Here is a 19091-nt window from a genome sequence, read left to right as displayed (position 1 = left end):
AAACCTTTGTTGGTGATAAGAGTCCGACAATGACTGCTACTACAATGTAATGAATGAATTTCAGGGTAGACTCTTTGAACATTTGTGTAACCTGTCCGCAAGGGCACCTGAAGAAATTATAAAAATTAAAACCTGTCTTTGCTTTGATGTCGCGTAGCTCCTAAACGACACATCATAAAGATTGGTTGTTAAAAAAATGATCTTCATTTCTAGATTCACTGCTTCTGCGAGTTTGTAGATGAAATCCTTACTCACCCGTATAAATTCAAATTATTGATTGTAATTTAGAGTCAAACTTATGCTTTTTTCAGGATTTGCACAGACGTTTCAAGGCTTATTTTAATCGTTACAACTTTGCTTGAAGAAACGAAGAATTTTGAACTTTACAGAGTCCCTTAGATCTTGAAGACGAGGGGGATGATGGAGGGGGATGATACTGACCTTTATAAAGACCGAGTAAGTCGCTATGGAGTTGATGTCATATCCAGTCTCGGTCATATTCGTGTCGATTGTTGATTGTCGTACCTCTTTGTTTCTGACTCCTGCCAGAAGTTTCTGTATCCAGGAAAGAAGACTGAGGACGCCGACATAAGCAAATCGATAACCAACACCGAGTACGCAATTCGGCAAGAAGGCGGAGAGATGCTCCAATCCTCTCAGTCCAATTAATTTCCGTCGCAATCTAATTTATTGGACAAGAGCTTATACTGCATATTACAATATGATAGGAATCCGCAGTTCGGATGCATGTCTCCAGTTCATCTCGGTTCTCGCTTCTAACATTCTTATTATTAATTTTCTCCTCTTCTTTTCCTACTCCTCTAGTTTATTCCCCTCCTATTTATTTTTCTCTTCCTTCTATTTTCTCCGCATCCCCTTTTTGTTCTCTTCTTCATGTTCTTTGTTGTCTTTCTCCTAGTTGTTATGTCCAGGAACACACCCAACGTTTTCGCGCCAATAGAAAACCAGTTCTTGACATTCTCAGAGATTTGTTGTGAACGAAGATGGTGTGAGGTAGATCTTTTCCATGTGTTAATTTTTCCCTCCGATTCTGTTGCCCACATTTCCTCGTTATATTGTTATTTCGGTCTCTTAATGATTTTAAGTAGCATTTATATTTTATAGTATAAACGCAGAACTGCATCCATTTTATTCTTCACCTGACATAATTGGGAACATTAAATTCAGGCGATTGAGATGGGCAGAACATTTAACACGTATGGGCGAATCTGGAAGTGCATATGAATCGGAGACTGCAGAAACAGCACATGTCAATACGCCACACATAGTGACATGTGCTGTTTCTGCAATCCCCGATTCATATAGGCTACAGTGTTAGTTGGGAGGACGGATGGAATAAGATCTTTCGGGAGGCCGAGACGTAGATAGGAGGATAATATTAAAATGGATTGAGGGAGTTGGATATGATGGTAGACTGAATTAATCTTGTACAGGATAGGGACCGATGGCGGGCTTATGTGAGGGCGGCAATGATCCTCCCGGGTCCTTAAACTAAATATAAAGAATACCTCTGAATGAGGTTCTGGCTGATAATGTTATCTATTATCAGTAGGGACCGGATTTTTATGTAATATCAAGGTGTGAAATATGTACATATTTATGTAAGAAAAATAAACTGAATATGTACCAAAATATGTAAAATCATGAAAATATTTAATATCAATATCTGGCAGGTATAGGATAGGTAAGCCTCTCCAGTTGTGATTTCATAGAGCACCCGAACTTTTTTACCGCACACTTGACACATTACTATTTTTCCATCTGTAATGAAAGGTTCGTCCATCGCAATCCATGATTTTATTTTTGTCGTTAGGGTTGAAGGTACAGGGGCCATTTTAGTTAGTTAAAAGCACTCATTTGCACTTTATACTGTAAGTACTAAAACTAGAGAACTGAGTGAAATAAATGACACAACAACACTGCAAGCACTGTTTCGCTTTACTGGGTTAGGAGAAAATAAGAGGAGATGTGGGACACATGCATTTTAGCTGCTCCCTGTAAGATACAAAGTACCTGCTAAAACTTCAAACTATAGGCATTTACAAACTGTTGTTTGAAAAGTGACATCCCTGTCTCATTCAGAAGGATAGGATTATTCCATCCGAGAACCATACTTTCTAATTGCTCGGAAAATCCCATTTCCATATAGGTCTACTAAATTTAAAGTGAAAAAGTCAAGCAATAACCTGAAAAGCTATTTATTTTAATCTTTCAACATCTTTCCAGTTTATTCCTTTACTCCAGCTTCTTTTCAAGAGTCTGCTACTTTATTGCGGTTAATGTCAGACTTAACACAGGTTTTCTCTGGAACGATTAGGAAGAGGGTGGATAAGGTTGCAAATTCCATGGAAACGGCTTGTTAAGATGTATGCAGAACAATTATAGTTCAAGACAAATCATGTAGTCCTCGTCCCACTGCACCGCATGAAGGCAACGCTACTTTCTGAGTGATTTTTGAAATAGAAGGTAGTTTAGGTATGCGGTGAGTGCCTCTGGAACTAAGGACGTTATGTTTTGTCCCGAAATATATCTTTCCTTGGGTAGGTAGAAAGGCTTTTTAAATCTGTGTATTTCAAATTGTAAACTTCCCCAGCAGAAGTTTTATTTTTCCTTTTAGAGAAGTAAAAATGAATAAACCCCCTAAATATGTAGATTTATGTAATACCAAGCCATAATATGTAATGCTGGGTAAATATGTAAAAATATGTAGTATCAAATTTTAATATATTAATGGTAATTACAATATTCGCCAAGATTTGTTATTTATATACGGATAGGTTGAAAGGAATATAATATGTAATTACATAAAAATCCGGTCTCTAATTATCAGGCAGTATATCTGTGTCAAAGGAAGAACAATTGTTTGTATGCTGACTACTGTAATATGTAGCTAGTCGGCGACGTACGCAATAGAGGGGGAAAGGAACTGGCCACACTACCCCATTATCTCCTGACCTAGTTGCCTCATAAGTGGTGCCTTCTTGGTATCACTTGTGAGGTTCAGACCTGTCTTATAACAGTTGACTAATCAACAACAGTATAAAGAATTCGTTGAAAGAGACATATTTGACATATTGCCCTTTTTATACATTTTTATCTTTCCTTAAGCTCGTTCTCCTCCACGCCCGCCTCCACCACCACCTTATTCTTTTCAGTTTCTTAATATACTCTTTTCTACATTTTATTCTGATCTTCTTCTTTTCCTCTTTTTTCTTTCCTTCGTCACAACCACCATCAATACCGTCGCAACCAAACCACTACCAATATTGACACCGTCATCACTATCGTAGTTGTTCCTGCCATCTCTTCTTTTCTATAATTATAATTTCCTCTCCTCTCCTCTCCTCTCCTCTCCTCTCCTCTCCTCTCCTCTCCTCTCCTCTCCTCTCCTCTCCTCTCCTCTCCTCTCCTCTCCTCTCCTCTCCTAAGTCTTATTTTCTTTTAACCATCTGCTTTCTTTCTCCTCTTTTATTTTTTATGATAATCAGCATCACCATCATTTACTTCATGGTACTGACATGTGGTCGCTCGGGCTTCAAAAGTCACTCCATGTCTATTACATCGGTCGTCTCTGGCTTAGTCGTCCTTCCGATCAATAGTCCATCGTTTATTTTTTTTAAAGTCTAAGGTCCTCTATTCTGGGTGAATGTTGTCTTCACTCGTATCAGTAATCTTCTATTTTACTACACAGGGATTATATTATATTTATAGTTCTTTTCTAATGTCTTCATTCGGCATTTTGTCCAGTCTATTACACCCTTTCATATTACGTAGAAATATAATTTCAGTAGCTTTTATTTTACCTACATCTTTTCGCTTTACAACCCAACTTTTGCAGTTCTATAAAAGAGATTTTACTTGAATATTATAGATTTATTTACTTGAGCTCATTATGGACTACTAGAAAATAATTATAAACAAGCATTACAAGGATTATTCCTTACAGTAATTCTAGGAATCGACTCTACTGTACTAAAACAAATAAATAGAACTAGTATACCACCTAGAAAAATAAGAAGTGGTATGCAGGATGTCCCTTTATCTTGGTCATCCAAAATAACTTTGTATACAAGAACAAAATGAAAAATTGTTTCATACAAAAGGTGTGCAACTGAAAGGGGGAAATAATACTGATGGAGAGACAATCTTGTAGAGTTATTTATTAATGAGTTACCAGTACTAACATTATATTTTTAAATGACACTATGGGCCTTATTCATAGACATTCTTAGCGCGGGCTTCCGGTGGATGATCAGCGAACTAACGTTTTTCGTATTCATAAACCTGTGTTAGCGATATGATATGATATGAATTCTGTACAAGTAATCAGTCGATAGCCGGGGCTAGTTTAGCACGCTCGTAGCGCGGGCTAGCGAAATGTCTATGCATAGCACCCTATGTATTTATTATTGATTATCTCAATTAAGCTCGTCAAGACCTGTCCAAAAATGTATCACAGTGGGTCATTCTAATAAAGAGAACGTTAATAAACGGACCATTATGTGATGCCTTGACGGCAAGACTCCTGTGCATAGTACGTACAGAGGAAGTAATTTGACTTTAAGTTGGTGTAAAAATACGTAGTACATTGCAGATACCCAGGGTAACCCATTCTAACGTAGCTTTGGTTTACAGTAAACAATTGAAGCCAAATGTAGCACAGATCACTCAGTCATCAGTATTCAGCGAAATAAATCCAAAGCCTGAGAAAATGAACTTATCCGAAATCATTAGCTAATCAGTTTGCTCAACCATCCCCGGCAATGGCTCAGCAGAAGGCAAGGAGGAAAATGTTTAAAACCTTATAATTTCAAGTTTCATTTCTTTCCTTAAAATAAACTTAGAATTTCACAAACCTTATTTCTATTTCATCATTCTAGGATGAAAGTGCCTGACAGTGAGTGGAAGTACGTTGGGGTATTGAAGATTTATCTCTTGATATATCAACAGCTTTTTTTACAAAATGAAAATTATGCCTGTATTACAATATACAGAACATTCCTTTAATCTTGAAACTCAAGATAAGTCTAAAAGTTCAATTCTTGTAATTAGTGATGCTGGTGTTGGTGATGTAGTGGTGATATTTAAACTTGATGAGGATTGTGTCAACTAACATATTGCACGCATCTTTATTGTACCTTTTCAAATACTTTAAGTAAATGGCTCAGAATATCAAATTTGATTTAATAACATTTTTATATAATAGACAATGTCTGTGCCTATTTCAGGTGTTAAAATTGGAAAATCTTTGCATACATACATGTCTTGTAGACGTCATTATATATGACGATACTTACAGTATATACAGTATATACAGTATATACATCACATAAACTTCACAACTTTGTCCATGATATGTCTCCTTGGCATCACTTTCTTGTCGACTAGCAATAACATTTATGATACAATGTTCCACAGTGAATAAACTGACATGTTTCTTGTTTATGGCAGTGGAGTAGTCAAATCGTTAACAATAAGGTTATAAAACTGTTGCTGCTGAGGTTCAAGGCTGATAATATTTGCCACTGGAGACTCGAAAGAAATTGTCACTTTTGACGAGAAACAGCGGCATAATGGATCTGTTGCAACCTCCATGCCCTTGGAAAACTGTCTCTCGGAACAAGTCGTTTCTGAAAAGTAATCTCTTCAAGTTATCTCTTCTTTGTAGATCCGAGTTGTATAATTATTGTACTGGAGTACTGAACAGGAATAGACCAAGGTTCTAGCCAGCTCGCCATCTGGTATTTAAATCTGCAGTGTGGTAGACACTGTCGTCGAGTCGGCGTCTCAGGGGACTTGTCGGCACTTCTTCTGACATCGCTCTGTCAGAAAGCTGCAGTTGAGGCCCCTTTAGAGATAGTGGAAGACATCTCTTTTTCTTCAGTCCTGAAGTTTGTCTCGGACGCGAAGCATATGTTCTTAAGATAAAATTTTTCCACAGTTCCATTTTCTGAACATATTTCTGGCCCAATCTATTAACAACGTAAGCTAAGAGGTGTCCATATTTATTTAATTCGACGCTTTCCTTCCGACGTGCAGTAAAACGAGCTTGACAAGAGATTGTAGCTTCTCTGGGAACTGCAGCCATAATTTGAATCAAACTTTCAAAACGCTTGCATACTGTAATTAATAATATTGATGTTGTTATGATAATTTCATGAGGCTTGTTTCTTTGATGCTTCTGAAAAAACTGTGTTACTTCTATCCTTTTAACATACAACATTTTCACTACGCACTAGTGACAGGAATACATTTTACACGATGCGTACAATACTCGTGTCATGATAGAGACTCATACTTGCTTCTATTATCGCATCCTCATGAAAGAGTGACTCACACTAGAGAATGCTATTTCTAGAAGGGAAGGATAAAGTCTCACTGACCATTAAGAAGGGCATGAGTCAGTTAATGTGTTTACGGAGCGTGTACATCACCGTAGATAGTGGGGTAACATCTGCAGGCCAAATAAGTCGTAATGGACCAGAGAGAGAGGTTGTACAAAATGTACTTAAAGCGTCAGACTTTGGCAACGTAATTCTATCCACCAGTTAGAATCCTCCTCATGCTTTCTCCCCTTGCCATTGTAACTGAGATGGGTGGGGAGAACAGAAATCGACTTTGTTTTCTTTGAGTTATATATACATATATATACATATATATATATATATATATATATATATATAAACAAATATTTTAGTCGGTTATTTTATGGCGCTGAATGAAATATTAAGTAACTTAGTTTCGATGGAATAGCGAGACAGTAGTTGGCGAGATGAAGCCGATAATTCGCCATGGATTACCTGCCATTCTCCTTACGGTTGCAGACTACCTCGAATAAATTCAACTAGGTAATCAGCCCAAGCGGGAATCGAATCCATGTCCGAAAACAGCCATAGATCAGCAGGAAAACGTGCTATCGACTACCCAGGTAGCTTATGCAAATATGTAAGTAAATTATAAAATAAATAAATAAATAAATAAATAAATAAATAAATAAATAAATAAATAAATAAATAAATAAATAAATAAATAAATGAATAAATAAATAAATAAATAAATAAATAAATAAATAAATAAATAAATAAATAAGTAATTAAATAGAATACACACAAACTCATTAGTGAATAACTAAGTGAAGTACAAAATAAATAAGTAAATAAGTGGGTAAATGAATTATTAAATAAATACATTTGTAAATAAATAAACAAATATATAATAAATTAGCAAATACATGATAAAATAAATAATGTTACTAAACAAGCAATTTGTGAATTTGTAAGTAAATGAAAAAGTAATAAGTAAATGATTATTTAATTAAATAAAAACAGAATAAAATATGTATTGAGGGAATAGACTTCAAAATACTTGAAAATATATTCACTATTAATACTTGAGGGAGTGACATAATTATAACTGGTCAGTATAATGTGCCTTTTACGCCATTTGATGACTAAAATTTTACAAATGTCAAATTCTAAGAAACGTTTGAAAAATTGCAGGTATTATGTAACATAATAAATAAAATAACTAATCGTAAAATTAAACTGTCGAGACTATTCATCCCCTCTTAGGATCGTCAGCGAGACTAGGATTCGAATCTTATGTTTGTAGTTACCAAACTTCATCAAATTATATACATCACGTGATAACATTAAAAATAAGGTGTCAAGACGTGTATTCACTAAAGTTTCGAGATCTGCAGATGAAGTGATTAGCTCCGTCGACATCATCCCTGCCGCATGACATTCGGAGGCGACACTGCTCAGCCTGGACACAAAGGCCCCAGAATTACTCCTAGTTCTTCAATTAGAACCCATTCAGAACTTGCGCCTCAGATAAACCGCACACGGCTCAAGTTTCTTGCAGTTCTACCTGATAGACAAGTCGCTTTAATAGAAATTAATTGAGAAATGTTTCCATCGCAACCTATGTTGTTTGTTCAACAGAGCGCTAGAACCTTTGAGCAGTTCGGGAAACACAGTCTCTCTCATTTGTAATCGATCCATCTGTTCGATTATAATCGATATGCATGGCAATCCTCTTCGTCACTCATTCTTCACAAATTCATGAATTATGTTTCCACATGGTTCTGAATGTTCGGAAATTTCTTTCGAATTTTATTTAATGTTTTATAAAAAACTTATCCTTAACATAAGTCGTAGGTTATATTATAAAATAATGATAATTGAGTGTCACGGGTACCTTGAAGCTCATATCACTTTGGCGTATCCTCAAAATGTTCTGTGTAATTAGGCTGGTGAGCCTAATCATTTTCTACTCATTAAACGTTTGCATAGTGTAATGAATTAAACATTCTTAACAAATTGAGGGTGATATTAAATTTCAGTTTTAGTTTTTAAATATAATCTGAAAATACATAAATAAAAATTATGTTACTTTATATAATTCCTTTGCTTTTAAAAATGAAACCATTTTTTAGATTACAGATAAGATTATCAATGAGAGATTTGATGTCTTTACTGTGAAAAATTAAACCAGTTTCTTAAACTATAGGGTTGGGAACCGCTGTGTTAATCTATATTATAACAAACCATGAGACTATCTAACCTACTCTATTATTTGAACCTCACATTCAGTAGTCATCCACGAATAAATGTGCTATCTTCCAGGAATATAACCAAGTCCCTAACAGAGATCAGCGAGTCGTTTATAGATAAGGAATTCTGTAGTTGAATGTAATGTATAATAATTGAGGATTTCGATAGAATAATTAGAAATTTTGGTATTCGTCGCAGTTATTGCTTTATTATAAAATATTTTATTCACTCACTCACTCACTCACTCACTCACTCACTCACTCACTCACTCACTCACTCACTCACTCACTCACTCACTCACTCACTCACTCACTCACTCACTCACTCACTCACTCACTCACTCACTCACTCACTCGAAGGTTCAGTTTAAATCTATCTCTATTGTTGTTTGTGTACTAGTGTGTGTATGTGAACCTTCTGAGGCATTCTGCGGTCACTCATTTCTTGTAAATGCTGTATTTAATTACACTACTCAACATGAAATTTACTTCCGTGAAGATAATACATGCTTTTAGTCCATTTTCACTCGTAGATTCTGAAAACAATGCTTAAAATGTCACATCACGGCACAATTTTTAGAAATTTTGGATATCCTACATCGAAAACTACTTCGCGTGCGACCTGGTAACACGCGTCATGTTGGCTACCCCTGTCCTATACGATTACTTACATAGCCTAATTACAAAATCTAAAGTGAAAAATGTGTTATTTCTTATACCATCAGTTATCAGGATACCGATAATAAATGTCTTTTCTTCTAGAAGTAGACACCGCAAAGAGATAAACCCAGGCAGAGATCGGTCTGATATATCTAATGGGGTTGTAAAGCAATATTATTTCCTGGATAAACGTGTTGTAACTTACGAGTATGTTATTCGCATTTCTGTTTACTAAAAACAGAACCGGAAATTTGTCGGTAAATAAAAATATTTGAAGAAATAGCTTATCTTATTCCTTTCAGGAATTATGATGGCCGGAGGTTGAATATACTAACTAGGTGTTGATGTCGCCTACCAATTTAAAATACGCGTACTCCACGAATCGTCAGTCCCATTGTGGATGTGTTGACAGCAGTGTAGAATATTGTGAAGTTTCTTTTTCACTTAGTGTATTTTTGTTGGAAGTAATTGAGTGTTTTAGTGGTGCAATGATAAGGGCTAGTTCACATCGGAAGTGCAGAAATATTCCGGATAATTTTTGTTACGTTTGTGGACGGTTTACTTCCAAAAATCAGAGAGAAAAAATTATAACATTAGGGCCTACTAAACTATACTTCGAGTGTAAAATTGGTGATCAGGAAAAACAATGGTCACCTCATCAACGAATGTTGTATCACTTGCACGACAAATCTTAGATTGTGGTTACATGGCAAACTCAAAACGTTCCCATTTGCTGTACCTATAGTGTGCGAGAACCAACAAATCATATTAATGATTGTTACTTCTGCATGACAAATATATCTGGCATGTCTAGGGAAAATAAACACGTTATTCAGATATATTTTCTGCCATGCTATCCGTTCCATATAGCGAGGCCTGTACCTGTACCCCCTAAGACATGGAGTAGTGATAGTAATGGTGAAGGAAATAGTGATCCCCGACCTGGGTTGTCCTCGGAGCCAGAGGTCTCTACTTCAAAAGATCCTGACTTTCAACCAGATAATTCTGAAAGTGAAAGACTTTTGCAGAGCAAGTAGACTTGAATGATTTTCCACGTGACTTAAATTTGTCGAAAGTAGAATCTGAACTTCTATGTTCTAGGCTACAACGGAAATTACTTGCACCTGGTACAAAAATTACAGAGTTTCGAAGTAGATATCAGATATTTGAAAAATATTTTGCTATGGAGGACAATATGTGTTCTTGTGTAGATGTTAACAGTTTAATGAGTGAACTAGGGATTGAGAAGAATCCAGATAACTGGCGATTGTTTATAAATTCATCTAAGTTTAGCTTAAAAGCAGTGTTACTTCATAATTATAATGAATTTCCATCCGGTTATTCATTCTGTAGGTCTTAAAGAAAGTTATGAAAGTATGGCTAAGATTGAGCTGTTTTAAAATATGAGGTTCATTGTTGGAAGATATGTGGTGTCCTTAAAGTAATTGGTTTGTTGCTTGGTTTGCAAGAGGACTTCACAAAATATTGTTGTTTTTTGTGTTTGTGGGACAGCCGTGCTACAGAGAAACATTATGTGATGCAACAGTGGGACAACGGTAGGAATATGTTCCGGGGGAAAGTAATGTAAAAGAAACATCATTGGTTCAGCCTGATAAGATTCTTCTTCCTCCCTTACACATAAAACTTGGGCTGATGAAGAATTTTGTTAAGGCACTCAACAAGGACGGTAGTGGATTAGCATATTTCCACAGTTAACATACACAAAATTGAAAGAAGGGCTTTTTATTGGACCTCAAATCAGAAAAGTAGCGGAGGACGAAATGTTTGAGAAAAATTTACAGACGGATGAATTAGCAGCTTGGAAATCATTTAAAAGGATTGTGCGTTGTCTTCTCGGAAATACAAAAGAAGAAAACTATAAAACTTTGGTGTCAAATTTGTTGAAATGCTACATAAACATGGGTTGTCGAATGTCTTTGAAAATCCATTTGCTTTATCATCTTTTAAATTTTTTTCCGAAAAATCTGGATGATGTTAGTGATGAACAAAGAGAAACCGTTTCATCAAGACATTTCCATCATGGAGAAGAGGTACCAAGGTCGTAAGGATCTAATAATGATGGAGGATTACTGTTCGTTTCTTGTGAGGGAGAGCAGGCAGGAGTACAAGAGAAAATCACATACTATCAAACACTTTTAAGCAAAGTTACAGGTATGTTCCCTTAAAATATGGCATAATGCATGCATATAAAACTACATTTGTAAATTAATCTTACCCTAACATGAATAAATCATTATATTATAAGAATTAATCTAACATAATATTTTATCTGAAATCGCGTATATGAGATTTTAATGTGTTTATATATTTTTAACCTGACGTGATAGGTGATTTCTACGGCGATTTTCAAAACCAGCGCAACTTTTTCGTTAAGAATCACCTACTTTTATCGCGGAGGTATAACAATTTTTTTTGTTATAATTTAGCACCGTCTAACATAATTTTATAATAAACCATTTAGATATTTTCTAATATAATTTCTTAGTTTGTTTACTCTTGAAGAAATGTTAAGGTGTCTTTAAAGTTTTATTGCAGTTGAAGTTTTGGTTTTGAAGTCTATCCCTAAAATCCAAGTTTACTGCTACTAGGATAATATTGGTACCATCTTAATTTAAACAAATTCTTATCTTAATTTCTTGCTTTACCTTCAGTCAATCATTTCACACATTTTTTTAAATATATAAAGTGTGTTTCAACACCATGTTAATTAAAACACAAATTAAAATAATTGCGAGTAAAATGTGAATAACTTTCAATTGTTTGGTTATTATTATTTTTAAATATGATACTTTCTCAGCAACAACTTTCCTAGATAACTTTCATTTATGCATTGTTCCTGTTATTGGTACAATATTGCGTTCATTGGTCATGTGTTGTCTGGTTATCATGGAGTTCCTTGTTTCTAACCGAGCGTGTTTCGTCCCTTGCATAGAATAACAAGATTATCAATATGTCTAGGAAGTTAACATTGTTTGGTCTGGAAAGAAGCTTAGTTAGTTATATCCCTTAGTACAGATTTTTAGTTTACGTAGAACCTCAAATGGTGCTTAATCTATGACGATTCTCACTACTTACTTAGAATCTCGTGGATGTCATAAAGGGATTATTTGTTGGATACTGTTATCTTGAACACTTACCAAAAGCTTCTTTAGTCTGCTCAGTTAAATGTATTATGATGTCAAAGTACTTACCGAGAGCCTCCTGTCCCCTGCGCAGAAGCTGAATTGTTGCTGGTACTTGTGCAGTCTGGTCCTTGTTGTGATTCTGCCGCCCCCAATGGACGCAGTTTCCATGACGACAGATGTAGAAGTGGCTGAATTTGGTATGACGACAGCGCCTGCCACGGGACGCGCCTTATCTGGCACCTCCGTTGATGGCTGTAGCAACTCCAGTTCCATCCCATCTTTGGCGTAATCTTCTTCGTCATCATAATAATCATCGTCGTCGTTGAAGTAGTTTTTGTAACAGGTCCCACTACGCTCTGCGTTCTTGACGTACTTTGATCCCACTTCCGTGAACACGTGGTGCCAAATGGCGCTCTGGTCTTCGTCGTTCTCATTGTTGTCCAGAGTGGTGCTCTTCTTCTGTTGTTTGTCTGTCGAAGACGTTCTGCGATACCAGGGTTGTTTACGACCCCTCTTCTCCTCATCGTCTTGAACAATACTCGTCTGTCTGTGAAGTGCCTTGTGAGGGGTTGGCCTTGGGTTGATTTGACGATGGAGGGTCGAGCTACGCACCCTGTGCATTCTAGGAGAAAGAGGTGGAGACGCCTCTAAGGAACAAGTGGTGGCAGTGTGACGTGATCCTGAGCAGGATTTGTAAGATACTGGGGATGTTAACTCAGACGGGTGCTTCAGTTTGAACGTTTGGGCCAGCTCCGAGGTTGGAAGGGGTGCGATTACGTCCTCCAGGGCTGAGGGATCATTTCCGGTATCCAACAAGGAGACGCTATGGCTGTTGGCGTCTTCCAAGATGGATGCGCTGTGACCATCATCTGGCTCACTGTTTATGTTAGGTTCATCAAGCAGCGAAGAGCTCCGGTTACCGACGGAGCTTCCCGAAGGTCGCGTATCCACAGCAACCAGTAGAGAGTCCCGAGTACACTCGTTGGGTAGAGAACTCCTGGTACTACCGCCGTCGATAAGCGAGGGGCTTCTGGTGCTCCCGTCGATGTAAGCCATTTGCTGGGAAACGCGGTTCCAGAAGTCGACCATGTTGGACGTGGCAAGTGCCAGCGCCGACGTAGTCTTACAGCTGGTATTGCTGTTGCTGCGTTCTTTTGTTGGTGGCGCCGGTGAAGGAGTTGTGCCGCCATTGTTGTGGTTCCAATTATTGAGAGATAGAAGTGACTTCCTGACGAAGGAAGACGAGGCCATAGTTTGAGGACACGCTCAGCTAATTTTGACACCGTCTGTGTCACCTTTTTGCACAGTTCCTTTCCCTGATTAAGCGTGTTAGTGTTTGAAACTGTTGTTCTTCTATTTTATGCGGAATTTTTGCGCTTGAACTTAAACGATTCACTGTTTTAGCAACGGACTATTATCACGGATATCAATGTTTCCTTCCTTCCAATAAATGATGCGTAAGAATGGAGCGGTCGAACACAAGAAATTCGTATTGTCACTTCAGGAATGCATTTGCGAAGCTCATGTTTAATACACTTTCACAAAGTAAGGGATTATATATAGAACATATATTACAATATATTTTATGATACAAAATTATGTTTTAATGAATATAAATATTTTCTTCTTTTTCTCCTCTACTTTATGGATGGTATTAAATAGTGGCTTGTGATTATGAAAACAATTTTTGAGTTTGTTTTGGTATTTTAAATTCGGATTTACTTAGCCGATGCCCTTGGCAAAAAAGGCAAGGCAAAATGGAGATATACCTTCTTTCATTGTTACAATAATGCTCTGTCGAATGTTTCTCTTTGGTTCCGAACTGATTTTCTTCTTTTGCTGATGAAATTCTTCTTTTTCATGATGAGCGACGTCGAAGGATTGTTGTTTGTTGCATGCGATGACGTCACTCTGGTGTGTTGCTGAAGATTGCTCAACATGGTCGAAAGCCGCATTCAGAGTTCCATTATTAGTGTCGACCTGGGAATAAAAACATATAAATAAATGTCCGGTATTTCTGAGATGAAAAATTGGGGTAGATACTGTACATCCTCAGGAATGAGACATGGGATTTAGGATGATGACAAAAAAGAAGTTTAAGATGAAGGCGAAGCTGAGATTAAAGAAGAAGGCGACGGAGGTGAGAAAGGAAGGAGTTGAAGAAGGAAGTGCTGAAGTTAAGAATGTAATAAGAGAAGGTAAAGGTGAAAATGAAAGTGAAAATGAAGATGAGTGAGACGGTAGAGATGAGGTGGGGATAAGAGAGAAGATGAAGATAATATAAGAGGAGGTAAAGTTGAAGATGAGAATGGAGTTGAGATGAAATAAAAGGAGATGACGATGAGAAGATGAAGATGAAGGTAAAAGTGGAGGTGGATTGAGATAGAAGGTGGAGATGAGAGAGAAGGAGACGACATTAAGGCAGGAAGATGAAGATAAAAGTTGAGCTGGAGTATAACAGAAAATGAGATGAGGATAAGGAGAAAATTAAGATAAAAGTGGAGGTGGAAATGACAGAAAAGGTGGAGATGAAGGCGAGAAGGAAAATTAAGATGAAGATTAAAGTGGAGGTGGCTAAGAGAGTGAAGGTGAAGATGAGAAAGAAATAGATGAAGATAAGCCAGAAGAAGATGTTTGGCAAAAAAATTATTGATAGCATTTTTTGCATTAAGAATTGCTACAAATTATTTTTTATTTTTGCTGAAGATAGAAATAATCTTATTTTTTAATCTATTGTATAAAATGCCATCACATTGATATTATATATTAGTTTCAGCCTTCTGGATACAATACTTTCTGAGAAAAGTGCACCAATGTCATAAAAATAGCTTAACAAACAAATAGGGTCAACCAACAATCTCCTGGTGATAGTGGGAAAATCATGTGATTATTATAAATACTCGCTACATTGTATGTTTCCCTTGAGTTGTAACTTATAACATTAATTACCAAATAAGACAATTAAGAAAAGTAAAAAAAAATCCCATTCTGTGAATATTCCCAGAAATCACCCGGGAATATTCCCAAATAAATTTATTTTTGCGGGAATATTTCCACATCTCAACACTATTTCTGACGTCGCAGATTGAACGAAGAGAGGTTATTAGTATATTCTAGAATATAGTACAGTTTCCTGGTGCAATTGGGACCCTGGATTGTACACACATTCGCTCCAATCTACTGGCAGTGTAGGCATAATATTTTTCTATATGAATGCTCCATTTTTATTTCCTTTTACATGTTTATATCTGTAGAATGGACCAAAAGTTTCTCTCCATAGAAAAATACGTGTACCTATAAATGTTCGATGAGTTGTTCTCGGAGTTCAAAACAATCTACACGTGATAGTAGAGGTTGCGGCGAACCCCAAAAATAAGAGTGCAGAAAAATGGTGTCGAAGTTCCCATATCTTGCAATGTTCAATTTCTCAATTTTTACGTAATCAGTATTTATCAGGTTTAGATTTATTTAACATAGACATAGTACTTCCACAAGCAACATAACCATCCCTTTACTCATTTGCTGCAAATATAGCAGCTATTTTTGCATTTGTGAACAATTTTTATCAAATCCCGCTTAAACAGATGGAAACTTACTTGCTCTGCTACTAGAAGAAGTTTGTAAATATATATTAGATATTTGTGGAACGGTAAAAATTAATGTAAAATGAAAAAATAGGTATTAGCTCTCAGAAATGATAGAAGATACAAATGTATAAAAATAGGGAATAGGTAACATGCTTTTATTTATAGAATTGGCTAAATAAATTTAAAATTCCACTGAACGGTTGGGAAAAAAATCATTGATAACATTTTTTGGATTAAGAATTACTACAATATTTCTGCTGAAGATATGACTCAAAGCTGACAATTAGAAGAAATAAAATTATATTATTATTTAACAAATATTAAACTATCAAAAAACGATAAAAACAAGAATTTCATTTTTGTCAAAATTCGGTGTACAGACTCCCCTAAAATGGCACACTTTTGAACTTAAACAATAAAGAACACAGTCCTTATGGAAGATTTTTTTTTAATGGGACATGCAAGTTCTTCAAGGTAATGCTAAATTTACAGAGAAAGATTGTATTAAATCTTTTGTATAGCTTTCAAAAACGTTTACACTACTATGTACAGAAAAGTTCCATTAGGATTGCAGTTATATTGAGAAAGTCAAAATTTCTGAAGTTTAATTCTGACTTACTGCTCGATAATCAGTGGACGATTATTTCATAAATGCTGAATGAATAAAATATTTTTAAATATATGCTTGGTCGCGATGCGTGCAACGACAAAGTTACGCATCCCATTTTTACGCAAGTTGGATTGCGTTTTAGCTTTGGTTTGTTGAAAAAGTTTGATATAAAAGGGAGATTTGCTACTTTTCGGAACTACTTAATGTTTACAACTTCATAAACAGATGTAACTTGTGTTTTGCACTTATTTTATCCATTTGTCTGTAGATTTCTTTCGTCACGGAGTGTATTTTATTTTATGATCATTTGGCCTCAAGCGTCCCCCTTTAGAAATAACACGCTAAAACTGTAGATTACTGTTCCTTCTTCAATGCTCCTACGGTGTATTGTAAGAGATGAATCCTCGCGAAGTTGACAAAAATTCTCAGTAGAATTGACTATCTTAACTGAAATAAGGAAAGACGTGTGTTTTTTTCACAACAGTTCGAAGGCCAACTCACGCAAAGGTGAGAGGTCTACAGTTGCGTATAGTACTGTACAATAGTGTCGAGAAGAAGGCTAGTATTATATGTTATTTATTTCAATATTGCCAACCTTGGATCCTCTGATAAGTGTTGGCGGTTCCTCAGGGATTCGCGGAGCACACTTTGAGAACCACCGCATTAGCCTATCGGCTTATAAGTAGTTCCGAAATATTGATAACTTTCCTTTTCACCACACGCTTAACTCACACATAAGCTGCGCAATAATATAATTTCTTGGTACCGGTAATCAATTATTTCTTATAATAGGTATGTATAAATCACAAGAAGATAATGAAGTTAATCTTGATTGTTTAAATACTTAATGTGTTATACCTGTTAAGGTTTATCTTGTCTCAGTAGCAATAAAACCAAGTCCCTTCAAATGAGGGTGGAGATTATAGGAGGGTTGTAAATTTTCAGGATTCCTTTCAAAATCTTGTTATTGTACAGGCTACTGGAACTCAGTCTCTTGAAAGACAAGCTCAGTGACGGAACTATACAGTACGAAGAGACATATTTTGTTATTTTATTTTGCGCTACAGAATGTATCAACTAGTCCCTTCCGCCACTGGCATCGCTTGACTCCCCCCATCGCAATAACAACACAAATGAGGTAAGACATATCTCCTTTCTCTCTCTTTTAACAGCGAGACAAGATTAATCACACAGACTTTAGTCACAATTTCATACGCCTAGATATTTTGAAGTATTGTTAAATGTGACCTGTCAGTGCCAAAGTACTCTATTAAACTTGCGTATAAAATAAAAACTGTACATTAGCTGTGTTAAATCCACTTGTTTTCCCTTTTGACTTTATTTTAATAGAAAACATGTTTTACCCCTCTACGCACGGCCGTCAAAACCTATTGTGCACAATCCTTTATATGCAATTAAACTCGGGAGTGTTCAACAGAAATGTGGGGCTCGTCAGATCTGCGTCAAACAGATCGAACATTTGCTCACGCGCAAAAAACAGTATAAACGTGCACAGGTAATCATACAAGCGTCGATAATAATATTTCGTGGGATTTACATTATACGGAACATTTCATTTAAACCTGTCAAAATTTTGTCATATTCAAATATTACAGATTATTGAACAACTTTACTTTTGAAGTGCTACGTTTCCATAGAAAAGTAGATATTTGTCATGTAAAGTGAGGATTGAAGAGTAAAAACAAATCTAATCCAACAACAAATCAGAAGAGAACTTCAATCAATTTCCGGCATCATAATATATGATATACAGAGTGGAAGTGAAATAGCCTCTCAGATTTTCAGGGCAAATAGCTCATGTTTTATGTAACAAAAAACTATAATATCATATTGGAGGAAAATTCATAGTTCTTTTTCAGAAAAAAAGTTTTTTTTTTCCTCAAATGTTTAACAACCTCTTATTCGGTAACTATTGCGAGTAGGATCGTGATTTATATCCATATTGATAGGAAATCTATTAAAGCATAATTTATCCCTTTGGCTTATTTCAATAGTGTGAACTGTTTTCGTTTAAATTTAATTTTAAAAACCTCTAATTTCAAGCCACTGCATGATGCTAGCAAGTGTCAACGTCGTGGCAGAGAGCAGCCCATCTACCGAGACACACCGAGTTCGTTGACCTAATACCGGTACATCTGCATTACGAGTAGAGTGTGTTAGTGGCGATGTTGCCGGACTGCCGGACTTCAAACTTGATATTCTTATTAACCGTGCATTTAATCACAAAACGTAATATAGTGTGACGGCCACGTGAGGTTCGATCTCACGACCGACGGAGGAAGGGCTAAGTCGGCCGTGACGGACAGGTTGCGCGCGCATCTGCTTCCTGGGGCATGTGATGTGGGGAGAAAGGGGAAAGAGCGACCGCGGCAGAGAAGTGGAAATATCCAGATTCTTCGAGAATGCCATTCTGACCGCCAACTTTCTCGTAACTATGGTTTGGTTATATAAAAGAGAAGACGCAAGTGAAAGATTCAGTCAGTTAGACA

At 36.3% G+C, this 19091-nt stretch overlaps 1 protein-coding gene across 4 annotated transcripts in view; it reads right to left on the bottom strand.

The window, feature by feature from the left end:
- LOC138715373 (uncharacterized) overlaps window positions 1–19091 on the bottom strand; it is a 644942-nt gene that overhangs the window by 197102 nt on the left and 428749 nt on the right. For all 4 annotated transcript variants that reach the window (XM_069848222.1, XM_069848223.1, XM_069848221.1 and 1 more), the window contains one exon: window positions 12451–14364. In XM_069848222.1, coding sequence (XP_069704323.1) covers window positions 12451–13635 — 1185 coding nt within the window. In that variant the 5' untranslated portion in view covers window positions 13636–14364. The remainder of the gene's footprint in view (window positions 1–12450; window positions 14365–19091) is intronic.

The sequence above is a fragment of the Periplaneta americana genome, chromosome 15, assembly GCF_040183065.1.
Source record: "Periplaneta americana isolate PAMFEO1 chromosome 15, P.americana_PAMFEO1_priV1, whole genome shotgun sequence".
Classification (NCBI taxonomy): domain Eukaryota; kingdom Metazoa; phylum Arthropoda; class Insecta; order Blattodea; family Blattidae; genus Periplaneta; species Periplaneta americana.
This window is presented reverse-complemented; position numbering and strand designations above follow the sequence as displayed.